The 12861-nt window shown below is 49.9% G+C and overlaps 1 protein-coding gene across 1 annotated transcript; it reads right to left on the reverse strand.

The window, feature by feature from the left end:
* Window positions 1-7206: 7206 nt before the first annotated feature.
* Window positions 7207-12546, reverse strand: LOC142217392 (sulfotransferase 1C1-like). Its single transcript, XM_075285619.1, has 8 exons — window positions 12483-12546; window positions 11238-11418; window positions 9414-9542; window positions 8966-9063; window positions 8754-8880; window positions 8488-8582; window positions 8231-8411; window positions 7207-7963 (listed from the first exon to the last, which is right to left on the reverse strand). The coding sequence occupies exons 1-8, from the start codon at window positions 12495-12497 to the stop codon at window positions 7851-7853; spliced, it is 939 nt and encodes a 312-aa protein (XP_075141720.1). The 5' UTR covers window positions 12498-12546; the 3' UTR covers window positions 7207-7850.
* Between the last annotated feature and the right edge of the window lie 315 nt (window positions 12547-12861).

The raw sequence follows: 12861 nt of genomic DNA on the forward strand, positions 1-12861 counted from the left end.
TTATGTATGAGGGAGCCGAGATGACTGTCTATAAAATGATAGTAGTCTCACGTTCCAAGCTGTAGTGGATGGTGAGATATGGAGCCTGAAAGACACAAGTGCAAATCATTGTTACCCTTTTGCCCAGCAGGGTGTATTAGTAGAATAGTAATGTCACGCCATTAGTTTATTACGGTGTCTATAATTCCCAGAAATGCAAAGACTGACAAGAAATCACCCAGAATATCAGATCTCATGACGGGGTCATCTCTGTCCACAGAAATCAATGCTGTCTTGTACTTTGACCTCTCCAGTTACACTTTGTCCTTGGAATGATTGTTAACAACACAGAACTCCCTGGAAATTTTCACTTTGGGATTTTTCATTCTTTTCCACCATAGGGGACATAATCATGAATAGCATAACATAGTATTATAGAGTAACTAGCTTTTACCCGCGACTTCGTCTGCGGTGATTTGAGAATTGGGCGGACACAGACGTGTGAAACTGTAAAAGTGCTTTAAAAAGTTTGGTGGGCTAGCAAATGTGATGTGATGTGTTGTATTGTGTATGTCATGATACAGACAATGTGATGTGTTGTATTGTGTATGTCGTGATACAGACAATGTGATGTGTTGTATTGTGTATGTAGTGATACAGACAACATGATGTGTTGTATTGTGTATGTAGTGATACAGACAATGTGATGTGTTGTATTGTGTATGTAGTGATAGAAAGATTATGAATGATAATCTGTTTTCCCTTAGCCCAAACAGCAGCACAACTGGGGGTATTCCTGCCCCTATGAGCTGTTAGGACAGGTGGAATTTTTAATTACCTAACAGCTTTTGACCTCTATAAGAGGCCGGAAGACCTGCTCCTCCCTTGTGTTAGTAACAAGTATGATATACAGAGCAATCTATGCCAAGAGCTACACACACATACACAAAATCTGTACAATAGCACCTCATAGGGAGGGAGCCTTGTGCTGCTGTTTGGGCTAAGGGAAAACAGATTATCATTCATAATCTTTCTTTCCCCCTACGCCCAACAGCAGCACAACTGGGGATTTAGCAAGTATTATCTCCCCTAGGGCGGGACCTCCTGGCAGGCTGATGCCAAGACGGAGTGCCCAAATGCTGTAGCATCGGCCGTACGCCAGTCCAATCTGTAGTGTTTGGCAAAAGTCAGCTGTGAGCTCCAAGAGGCTGCAGCACATATCTGCTCTAGAGAGAGGAACCGTGTCTCTGCCCATGATGTCGCCACTGATCGGGTGGCATGGGCTCGTAGGAAATCTGGAACAGGAAGATTCTGAGCCCGTAGGGAACAGCTGATAGCTTCTCTGATCCATCTAGACAGGGTTACCTTTGATGCTTTAGCGCCTCTATTGTGGCCAAACACATTAACCAGAAGATTCTCTGATCTTCGGAACGGTGCTGTACGATCCAGGTAGATACGTAGTGCTCTTACCAGATCCAGTGTGTGTAGCTTCTCCTCCTGCTCAGTGGCAGGGGAGGGAAAGAACCCCGGTAGGGTGATCACTTGATTGGTGTTCTGAAGTGTGGGTACCTTCGGCAAGAATCCTGGGACGAACCTTAGCTGTACTCTGTCAGGAAAGAAAGTTATGAAAGGTTCGGAGGCTGCTAGAGCCTGCAATTCGCCAACCCTCTTGGCGGAGGTTATTGCCAACAGAAAGGTCACTTTAAATGACAGGTACTTCCAGTCCACTTCAGATAATGGTTCGAAGGGGGGCGGACATAGCCCTTGTAGAACCGCAGCCAGGTCCCACCTGGGGACGGGGGGCCGTACCTGGGGGCGGAGCCTGGCAGCCCCCCTAAGGAACTGTTTGACAAGAGGATCTTGTGATAACCGGGTCTCCAGGAGAGCAGATAGAGCTGACACTTGAACCTTGAGGGTGGCAGGTGCTAGTCCTCTCTCCAAGCCGTTCTGTAAGAACTCTAGGACTGCATCTCTGTCTGGATCGCGGTGGCTGCCTGTACACCAATCTCGGAATATCCGGGCGATCCTTTGGTAGCTCTGATTGGTTGCCTCTGCTCTTGAATGGGCTAAGGTACTTAGCACTCCCTGGGACAATCCTCTGTCTGCGCGTATGGCGCGGTTAGCCTCCAGGCAGTGAGGTTGAATTTGTCTAGGCCCAGGCACGGCCGACTGTTCAGTGACACCAGGTTCCTGACTGGTGGAAGCCTCCAGTAGTTCCCCCGACTCATAAGGATAAGGTCGGTGAACCATGCCCTTTTTGGCCAGAACGGCATGATCACTATTGCCGAAGTCTGGTCCTGCCTGAGTTTCGCCAATACCTTCGGTATCATTGGGATGGGAGGGAACACGTATGCCAGTTCGAACCTCCATGGTATTGACAGGGCATCCACAGCCAAAGGGTTGTCTTCCCGGTACAGGGAGCAAAACCTTTCTACTTTGGCATTGTGTTGGGTGGCCATCAGATCCACCTCGGGGAGACCCCACCTCCTGGTCAGGTAGTGGAAGATGTCCTGGTTCAGGGACCATTCGCCTGCGGTCGGCCGGCCTCTGCTGAGTTGATCCGCTAGGATGTTCAGGCGGCCCTGGATATGTACCGCGGCCAGCTGGGAGAGGTTTCGTTCTGCCCAGGAGAAGATCAGGTTGGTGACTTGCATGAGCGAGGGGGACCTGGTTCCTCCCTGCTTGTTGATATAGTGGACTGTCGTCAGATTGTCTGATCTTACTTTGACCGCTTTCCCTCGTAGAAGTGGTGCAAATGACAGAAGGGCTCGATGAACTGCGGTAAGCTCGCGCCAGTTGGATGAGTGCGTCCTCTCCCGCTGATTCCATGTACCTTGAACCGGGGTCTCCCCCAGATGAGCTCCCCAGCCTGTGAGGGAGGCATCTGTAGTCAACAGGGTCCAGGCAGGCTGGACCGAGGACTTCCCATCTCGCAGATGGGTCCACCAGGGCAAGGTTTGCCAGGTGCTGATGGTTAACTGGATTGGCTTCTGTAAACCTGAAGGACTGTGATTCCAGACTCTCAAGATCTCGTTCTGTAGAGGGCGCATATGCCATAGGGCCCAAGGAACTGCATCTAGGGCAGCGGACATCAATCCGAGGACCTTCATCGCCGTCCTGATGGTGACCTTCCGTGTGGAAGACAAATGATGTGCCGCCCGAGCAATTTTCCTTTTGCGAGGAGAGGGTAGAGAGACCGTCATTTTGAGAGAGTCTAGAATAAGTCCCAGGAACTGAACTCGTGTTGATGGCACCATCACTGACTTCTGCCAGTTTACCAGCCACCCCAGCTTGTCTAGTAGAGCTACGACGGTCTGCACCTGCGTGGTAAGAACCTCCTTTGAATGAGCCTTCAGAAGCCAGTCGTCCAGGTACGGGACTATGAATATGCCTTGAAGGCGCAGGGCGGCAGCGACCGGAGCTATGACCTTTGTGAAGGTGTGGGGGGCGGAGGATATGCCAAACGGGAGGGCTGCGAACTGGAAGTGCGCCTCTTTCCCCTGTATGTCTACGGCAATCCTTAGGAACTTTCGGTGTGCCAGAAAGATGGGTACGTGGAGGTAGGCGTCCTTCAGGTCCAGAGTGACGAAGTGATCTCCAGGGTGCATGAAAGGTAGTACTGACCTTATGGTTTCCATGCGAAACCGCAGCCTGCGGATGAAGTGATTCAGATACCTGAGATCGATGATCATACGCCACTCGCCTGATGGCTTGGGGACCAAGAAGACTGGAGAGTAGACGCCTGTGCCTTGTTCTGCGCGAGGAACCATCTCTAGTGCGGCCTTGTCCACGTACTCCTGAATCAATCTCTCCAGATGAAGTTGTTTGGGGACCTGAAGAGGGCGGGTTCTTACCATCTTCTCTGGCGGCTGGGAAACAAAATTAATTTTATAACCTTCCTGGATCATCTGGATGACCCAGGGGTCCCGAATATTCTGCCGCCAGGCCTCCACATAGTGGGAAAGACGACCGCCCACCCCAGGGGAGGGGGGGGGAGTAGGAAGGGGGGGGTGTACTGAGAGGGAATTAGAAGGGGGCATTCTTACGGCCACGAGATGAGCCCCGACCTCTTCCTTTCCCGGATCGCCGCTGGCCTCTGGTGCCTCTTCCTCAAAAGGAGGTACTCCGACCTTCAAGGGCCTGTGGCAGGTTCTTGCTCTTAGAGTCGGCCCAGCCTTCCATGATGTGGTCGAGCTCCCTTCCGAACAGCCGTCCGGGCTCAAAGGGGAGACCACAGAGGCTATTTTTGGAAGTAAGGTCAGCCTTCCAGGGCTTCAGCCATAGGGGTCGGCGAGCCACAGTAGCCAGTGCCATGGATCTAGCCGCCAGACGGGTCTGAAAATGGGTAGCTTCTGTCAGGTGATCCACCAACAGCGTGATGTCGGACACTGCCGCGAGGAGATCATCACGATCCACGCCGGAATCGATGTCCTTGGCCAGGGATGACAGTTCTGCGCGTAAGCCAGTTGCTACCTCATTCGCGACCATGCCCAAAGAGGCGGACGAATATACACGCCTCAAAGATCCTTCGACTCGGCGATCCATGGGGTCCCTGAGGCCCGAGCCGTCCTCTGATGGAAGGATGGAGTGCCTTGATAACGTGGCCACGGCGACGTCCACCTTTGGCGGGGGACCCCACGCCTTTAGTTGACTCTCAGAGACGGGAAAAAGTGCCTTGAAGCGTGTGGATGGCGCAAAGGATCTCTCCGGGTGCCTCCATTCGCCCTCCATCAGGCGGAGCATCTCCGAAGAGGGCCTGAAGGTACGAGACCTACGGCTAGAGCCTTCCCCGCCTTCCCGGTCTCTGATTCTTAGGGTCTTGAATACTCTGGACATTTTGTCCAGGGGAAAAATCTCCTTCTCCTCCTCCGTACTAGAAGACGACTCCACATCCCTGAGGCGCAGCTTTTCCAGAGGCGGCAGGGACAATTCGCAATCCAGCCGTGGCCTCTTGGCCAGGGAGACGGCTTCCATTCTTTTCATGGAGTCCTGGACGTACCCCTTCACCCAGGACACCATCTCTCGCATGGGAGTTGTTTCAACAGAGGGGGCCCTGCACCCCTGACAGAAGCGATATTGGGAGTCATCAGGCAACGGCACTCTACAAGAAGCGCACGCCAGATGCTTCCTTTTGGAAGTAGCCTTCCTTCTAGGCGGAACAGTGGAGGAAGAAGAAGACATTCTGAGGAGGAAGAAAAAGGATACACTAACTACTTACTGCACTCAGAGATGCAACTCTCCAACCTCCCCCCCCGGCCATGTCCACCAAACCTTAGTCAATGAAGACAGTTCTCCAGCACAGAAATTGACCAGGGAGCTTCACCAACTGATGTGCTTGCAACCAGAGCGACAAGCACTAACTGAAGCTCTAAGGGGACTTAAATAGGCCAGGGGGCGGGGTTTTGCCCGGAGCCCCGCCCAAGGGGTAGGGGCTACAACGGAGCCAGAATCTCATGAAAAAAAGGGGAGGGGAGAAGACAGGGGGAGGGGGATCTGACCCAGGTATGGTCCCCAGGACCGGGGGACCCCCCTCCCGAACTACCGTGCAATGCTCGTGTCTAGGGGTTGTTCTCTTCCCGTCCGCCGCGAGACCCGCGCACTGCACATGTGCGGCAGACCCTGTTAGACGGCGGACCGGAGGAACCTGAGAAAGGTTCCTAGGTCTAGCGTTCCTAGGGGAAAGCCCCGACCCGGCGCCCTAGCCGGACAGGAGCGTGCACGAGCCGGCAGGGTCCCCGCCGGGAGAAGGGGACCTCTGCTGAAAAAAGAGGATGTCCAGAAAAAGATCTTCTGCTGTCAGGTACCGGTGGGGGAGAGTAGTGGACCCCTATAGGAGGTCAGAACATCTGCTCCCCCCCTGACCACCTGTCCTGTCCCACAGGACAGAAAAAAACACAAGGGAGGAGCAGGTCTTCCGGCCTCTTATAGAGGTCAAAAGCTGTTAGGTAATTAAAAATTCCACCTGTCCTAACAGCTCATAGGGGCAGGAATACCCCAGTTGTGCTGCTGTTGGGCGTAGGGGGAAACAGACAATGTGATGTGTTGTATTGTGTATGTAGTGATACAGACAACATGATGTGTTGTATTGTGTATGTAGTGATACAGACAATGTGATGTGTTGTATTGTGTATGTAGTGATACAGACAATGTGATCTGTTTGGAAAGCTATATGTAAATGTGAGTGAGTGCTACTCCTGAGGTGACAGTAAGGCGTGTGCAGGCAGGTTGAGGCAGGAAATGCCAGGCAGTGTGTGTGAGTCTATAGCTGGGGCTAGGAGTCCTGCTTTTTTGAGTCTCCTGCTAGGAAGCCATGTTGTTTAGTGGCACCAAAAGTAGCCTGTGACTCAATCCTAAGGGAAAACTATGTTTGTGGAAAATTGCACGCAAATCCGTCCAGGCGTTTTAGTGTGATTGAGGAACAAACATCCAAACTCACAAACATCCAAACACACAAACTTTCACACTTATAATATTAGTAGGATATTCCCATTACCATCCTTTGTGTCTGCTATTACTGCTTGTGTCAGTCTTTTATGCAGACCTATCATTCTATTCCTAGATCAGGATGAGCATAGCTATAGTTCGGTATAGTGTCAGTGGATCTGGAGGCTGCAGATCTTATCACAGGTCAGAGTACATGCACTCCTCCTCTGCTCTATGTTTGTTGTGTTTCTTGGCCTATGTCCGTTACAACGGCTGCCAGATTTAAGGAATGTTCTACATGGGGCTTGGAAGGTACAGACTAAGAGACTGTCCGGGATAAAATCTTAAAAGGGAAACGCCACACTTCATTATTATTCCTGTTTTGAGACTCCTCCTCCTCAGTCTGTGCAGTAAATCAACAATGTGCAGTTATAAGGTTGTGGAGGTGGTAGTCACCCCTGGGCCCTCATGTCTGAGGGAGCCATAAGTCATAAAAACTTATTTTGCAATAATTTTTTAATGTCAGGACACTGGAGAGCAGAATCTGATCTTTTTTTTTTTCTTGTGTCTGAGTTCCTTGTGGTTTTCAAGATCTTTCCTTTTCAGCAGTGGGGAAGGTCTAAAGAAGACATCTCGGGGCAACCCGTAGGTCCTGCCAGAAGCAGCATCTAATAGGATAGGCTTTCAGATATAATACACAGCAATACAGAAGAGCCGTACTAGCAATCACACGCCCCAATGGTTGAGCCCCATACACAAAATTAAGTAAAAGTCTGACATTTTTGAAAAAAATTACTCCAAAAATCAAAGACAACATTACAAAATTATTTATTGTGTAGAAAACAGTAGAAAATATGTAGATTTGGCATTGACACCTCCATCTTGTGAGCCACATTCTTTGTCCCACACGGTGAACGTTACCAACAACCGCAAAAGCTGAAGTTTTTTGGACAGGTCGTCTCCAAAAATTTGGTTTTAGTCACACAGGTCATCTGGGACATATTTGCGCACACCCTTTCATTACCTAATGAGAAGAGGAAGGGTAAAGACCCCCAAGAAGGTGAAGCTTAACCCTTCATGTGCCAGCCTAACGTGACGTGCCCCAGCCCAAGAGAAAAATCAAAAGAAAGACAGAAAATATAAGAAGTTTCAGACGGGGGAAAAAATAAGCCAGAGGGTCATGTAGAGCATGAGAGGAGAGATCTGGACTTTGGCCAGGGGAAGTGGCTGAAAGTTTGTGGTTCATGTTCCATCCCAGCCCCTGAAGGACTCAGCCTGGTGACCCAGAGGATACGTGCATCTATTCCTTCGAAGACTGGTTCTAGGGTCTCATCTCTAAAGGGGGAGGCACACACGTTCCTCAAGTCCTCCAGGCACTGGGTAAACTCAGACTAGGCCATTTCCCGGGACTTGTCGGTGAGTCGTTGTCTCCAGGCTCATGTATAGCGTCAGATTTTGTAGCGAAACTTCAGGGTGGACCCGGCCATCTTTTTTTGATATTCCTCATCAAATATCTTATTCTGAGACTCTGTGAAATGATTCATCCAATCACCAACTTCACCTAAAATGATAAAAATAAATAAACTAGTCCTTTAAGGTGGAGAATAATTTCTGTAAAGTAGGTTGTCTATGTCAAATCTGCCTATCCGGTCTCCAGATGTCATTATACCATTGTCAATGAGCTGATACAGTTTGTAACATAACAGTTACAGCACATCATAAAGTAAGACAGCCTGGAACTGCAGTGTGTCCCTTGTTCTGACACCTAGTGGCCACTATGTAGACTGCAATGCATTATGATGGATACCAACAACCATATGCCATATACCTTTCCTCATGAAGGGGGACAGGGATTGGTCCAGCACATTGGAGGGGATGCTCGAGTAGTTGGCCATTGGATTGTCCTTCATGGTGTCGAAGGATGTGTGGCGGTAGATCTTCTCCACAACATCTTCAGACAAGTCCTTCCCCAAGAATTTCATGACTTTTCGGATCTCCCGTTTGGGGTCCTGCATAAAAAGTTGCATTCAATAACACTCTTAGTTCAAGATGTCTCCAGCTACTTCTCTCCAGTCAGCTGCTCACCTCCTTCATATCTTCATAGAACATATAGAGGATGTCATGCTTGTGTCTGGCGTTCCACCACCCAAGGACATGGCTGAACCAGCTCCCCCAGGCCACTGCAGGAAGACAGGCAACTTATTAGTGGGCCTGCTGGTGTGTGGTTTTTACAGAACATATTCTGTGTGACTGTCAGAGTGCTAACATCTTGTTACGGACAACCAGCAGAATTTTGAGTGCAGCTCTGAAGTAAAATAAAGACAGTATGGAGATGGAACACATTCACTCACCATCGCCCTTCAGATATTTTATCACATATTCATCCCATGTCCCGGGGTCAGGCTGTGTCTTGTTCATCTTATCGAAGTAATAATATGACACTGCGTTGTCCTTGGCGTTACGTGCAACATAAATCACCTACAACATGAAAAAAGATAAGGTGGAGCAACCAACATGGAGACGATTATGGGACACTGTGTTGGAGGAGGGGGAAGGCACTTACTTTACACTTCTGGTGCCAGAAAGATTCGGGCGTCAGTTCGTACATTAGATGAGTCTTCACCAGCCTTGGGGATGGGGTCACTTCTAATAGATCAATTCCTATAATGTAAAGAGAATTCGATCAGCCCCCATCCCATCAGTCATTCTATACCACTACCTGCTATATACTCCAGTCACATCCAGAGCTGCACTCAACTCACATTTCAAGGCTTCCCCTTCTATTGTTCTACACTAGTCTGATGTCATGTCCCAAAATGCAGTGTTGCAGTTTGTTATGATTACAATTAACATTCTGGATGCAGCTTCGGTTGTGATTGGAGTATAAGATTCTGCAGGTAAAGCAATGGATTTGCAAATTTACTCAGTGTTATATTAACCCCTGAGACCAATGTTTATTGACCACTAGGGGTGCTGCTTCACCTCAATATCCAGAGAAGTTATGTACTTACCGGACGGTACAGGGGGTGGAGAGCAGATCTCCAGGAACGGGGAACGTACATGCGTAGGGGCCCGGCTGGTCTTCTCCACTTCTCCCTCGTTCATTATGGAGTCCACAATCTCCTGCATCCATGTAGTCCCTGGAAGCAGATTATGGAGAAACTAGAGTGGTAGAGCCACAGCCTTGCCACATTGCACCTGAATGTACCCAACAGCAGCAATTCCAAGATCTCTCTCTGCTTGCCACTACTTAGGCCTGCGCTTGGTATTCAGTTTGGGAAGTGTACTTGGGGACCAGTACCGACGACCTCGACCGACCCCCTCCTACTCATTCCTGCGCGTTCTATTATGCCCCATAGTGGCCCCTGCACACAGCATTATGCCCCATAGTGGCCCCTGCACACAGCATTATGCCCCATAGTGGCCCCTGCACACAGCATTATCCCCCATAGTGGCCCCTGCACACAGCATTATCCCCCATAGTGGCCCCTGCACACAGCATTATCCCCCATAGTGGCCCCTGCACACAGCATTATCCCCCATAGTGGCCCCTGCACACAGCATTATCCCCCATAGTGGCCCCTGCACACAGCATTATCCCCCATAGTGGCCCCTGCACACAGCATTATCCCCCATAGTGGCCCCTGCACACAGCATTATCCCCCATAGTGGCCCCTGCACACAGCATTATCCCCCATAGTGGCCCCTGCACACAGCATTATCCCCCATAGTGGCCCCTGCACACAGCATTATCCCCCATAGTGGCCCCTGCACACAGCATTATCCCCCATAGTGGCCCCTGCACACAGCATTATCCCCCATAGTGGCCCCTGCACACAGCATTATCCCCCATAGTGGCCCCTGCACACAGCATTATCCCCCATAGTGGCCCCTGCACACAGCATTATCCCCCATAGTGGCCCCAGCACACAGCATTATCCCCCATAGTGGCCCCAGCACACAGCATTATCCCCCATAGTGGCCCCAGCACACAGCATTATCCCCCATAGTGGCCCCAGCACACAGCATTATCCCCCATAGTGGCCCCAGCACACAGCATTATCCCCCATAGTGGCCCCTGCACACAGCATTATCCCCCATAGTGGCCCCTGCACACAGCATTATCCCCCATAGTGGCCCCTGCACACAGCATTATCCCCCATAGTGGCCCCTGCACACAGCATTATCCCCCATAGTGGCCCCTGCACACAGCATTATCCCCCATAGTGGCCCCTGCACACAGCATTATCCCCCATAGTGGCCCCTGCACACAGCATTATCCCCCATAGTGGCCCCTGCACACAGTATTATCCCCCATAGTGGCCCCTGCACACAGTATTATCCCCCATAGTGGCCCCTGCACACAGTATTATCCCCCATAGTGGCCCCTGCACACAGTATTATGTCCCACTATGGAAACCCATAAACAATTATTATACTCTGGGGGGTTTTCAGACCCCAGAGTATAATAATCAGAGACCCAGGGGAATAAAAACATAAAAAACTATATTAAAAAGTGGTTAGCTAAGAAACCACACGGATCCCATAGACTATAATGGGGTCCGAGTGGTTTCCTCTCGAAACATGTAGAGAGAAAAGTGCTGCAAGCAGCACCTTTCTCTCCGTATGCTTTGTGCGGAAACTGCACGGACCCCATTATAGTCTATGGGGTCCATGTGGTTTCCTTAGGTAACCGCTTTTTTAATTCGTAAAGGTTTCCGTTGACAGGAGGTCCCCAAACGGACTCCCTGAATGCAGATGGGAATCGGGTCTCAGATCACAGATGATAGCCTGCACCGAGACAGTGTGACAAATCCCCATGCAGCAGCCATTACCTGCTTTGGGATAGGTGGAGATCAGGATGTCGTCCGGCCTTGCCTGAAATTTCTCTATTCTCTCCCAGGAGTCAGCAATCGGCTTCATGAGGGGAACGCCATGGATTGGGATCAGGGGGAACCTGTAGAATGTGCCCTCCGGAACATTCTCAAGGATTGTCGAGTAATCCATGGAGTCATCCTGGAGGGGGTGAAATATAATTAGACCCTAGAGGGGTGGCACCCAGCTTTCCCAGAATCCTGAACATCATGCACTGTTACATATCTTAATCTAGGACATCACTGCTAAGGAGTCTAGGAAAGCTGGGTGACATTAGCATGGTAAGGGATATAACAGGAGCCATATTGATCGTCACCCAACTTTCCCAGAAAGAACAGCAAGTCACAACCCAATAACAAAGCTCAACACTGACTGTAGGGCGGGTGAATACAATGTGTTACTCCCTGTTATCAGCCATATCGGGTTGAGGATAGTTTACAGGATCATTAATGTAACCAGATTGCAGCATGGCCGCCCCGGAACTAATCTAGGTATGCAACTTCTCCGGTCAGGCGTGTGACCAGAGATTAATACGTGTCTGGATTTATTTGGCTGATCCGGTAACTCTATCTAATGGCACAGAGCGGCCGGGACGACGTTACATCACAAGTATCAGGTCACCGCTAACTGCTCACACAGGCTGTCACACAACTTCCCATACATATACTGCCCTGTCTGCGTCAGTCTTTACTGTGCTTCTGGCATTCTATTCATGAATGAGCCGAGTTATAGATGTGAATATTACACATTATGATACGTGGTTACCCTGCACCTCGGACCTTTGCTGTCCTACCCTCCGGTCACTCACTATGTCTTCATTGTGCAGGATCAGTATTTCCTGTACCGCATTCTAACAATAAATCCAGCACAGCAGCCCTCCATGTCGGAGAGGAAGGACATGTCGCTCCAACTATCCAGTGCTTTCATGTTTATGAATAGAATCTTCGAGCGTCAGTGTAGAATGACACTAGCAGGACAATTATAAGGTGAAAACAGGAAAAATATGACCATTTTCTTATATCTATGCTATAACATTGCAGATTTTTATGCCATTCAGGGTCTATGGAAAGTTTGGCGATTTCCCATAGATGCAAGGCTTAAGAGACGGTCAGTGCACTTTACTTTACACTGTTGTTACACCCATCACCTACACCCGCAGTCTTTGCCCTGTGTGCCCCGCTGTGCATTCATCCAGTGTTACTTACCTCTGGCCGCTCCATCCTGAGCTCTGTAGTCGCCTCTCTCCACCTGATCCCTGGCTGAGCTCTAGGAGGCAGCGTGTCCCATAGAGATATAAAGGTACATAACCCGCTACGTCAGAGAGGGTGTGCCCCCCCCCCTAGTCCTCCGCCTGGGAGAGAGGCCAGGACAGAGCCGGACCAAGAGTATTGTTCTCTATGTGTGTACATACAGATGTAGCAGAGCTGAAATGATCATTTAACTGTTGCTACTCTGCATCATGATACTAAATAATTTGCTAAAATTCATTCTTTATATTCCCACTACACAAACACACCCAGGACCTTATATAACACCTGGTCCCTATAAGTGAAAATAACTTAGGAGGGGGTTGGTTCCTGTCAG

The sequence above is a fragment of the Leptodactylus fuscus genome, chromosome 8 (genome assembly GCF_031893055.1).
Source record: "Leptodactylus fuscus isolate aLepFus1 chromosome 8, aLepFus1.hap2, whole genome shotgun sequence".
In the NCBI taxonomy this organism is placed as follows: domain Eukaryota; kingdom Metazoa; phylum Chordata; class Amphibia; order Anura; family Leptodactylidae; genus Leptodactylus; species Leptodactylus fuscus.

What these genes read in the sequence shown, in the direction of transcription:
- LOC142217392 (XM_075285619.1), bottom strand. An exon ending in CTCCACCTATCCCAAAGCAG is followed by an intron (nt 9,543 to 11,237) that starts GTAATGGCTGCT and finishes ATCTGCTTCCAG; the next exon opens with GGACTACATGGATGCAGGAG. An exon ending in AAAATATCTGAAGGGCGATG is followed by an intron (nt 8,583 to 8,753) that starts GTGAGTGAATGT and finishes GTCTTCCTGCAG; the next exon opens with TGGCCTGGGGGAGCTGGTTC.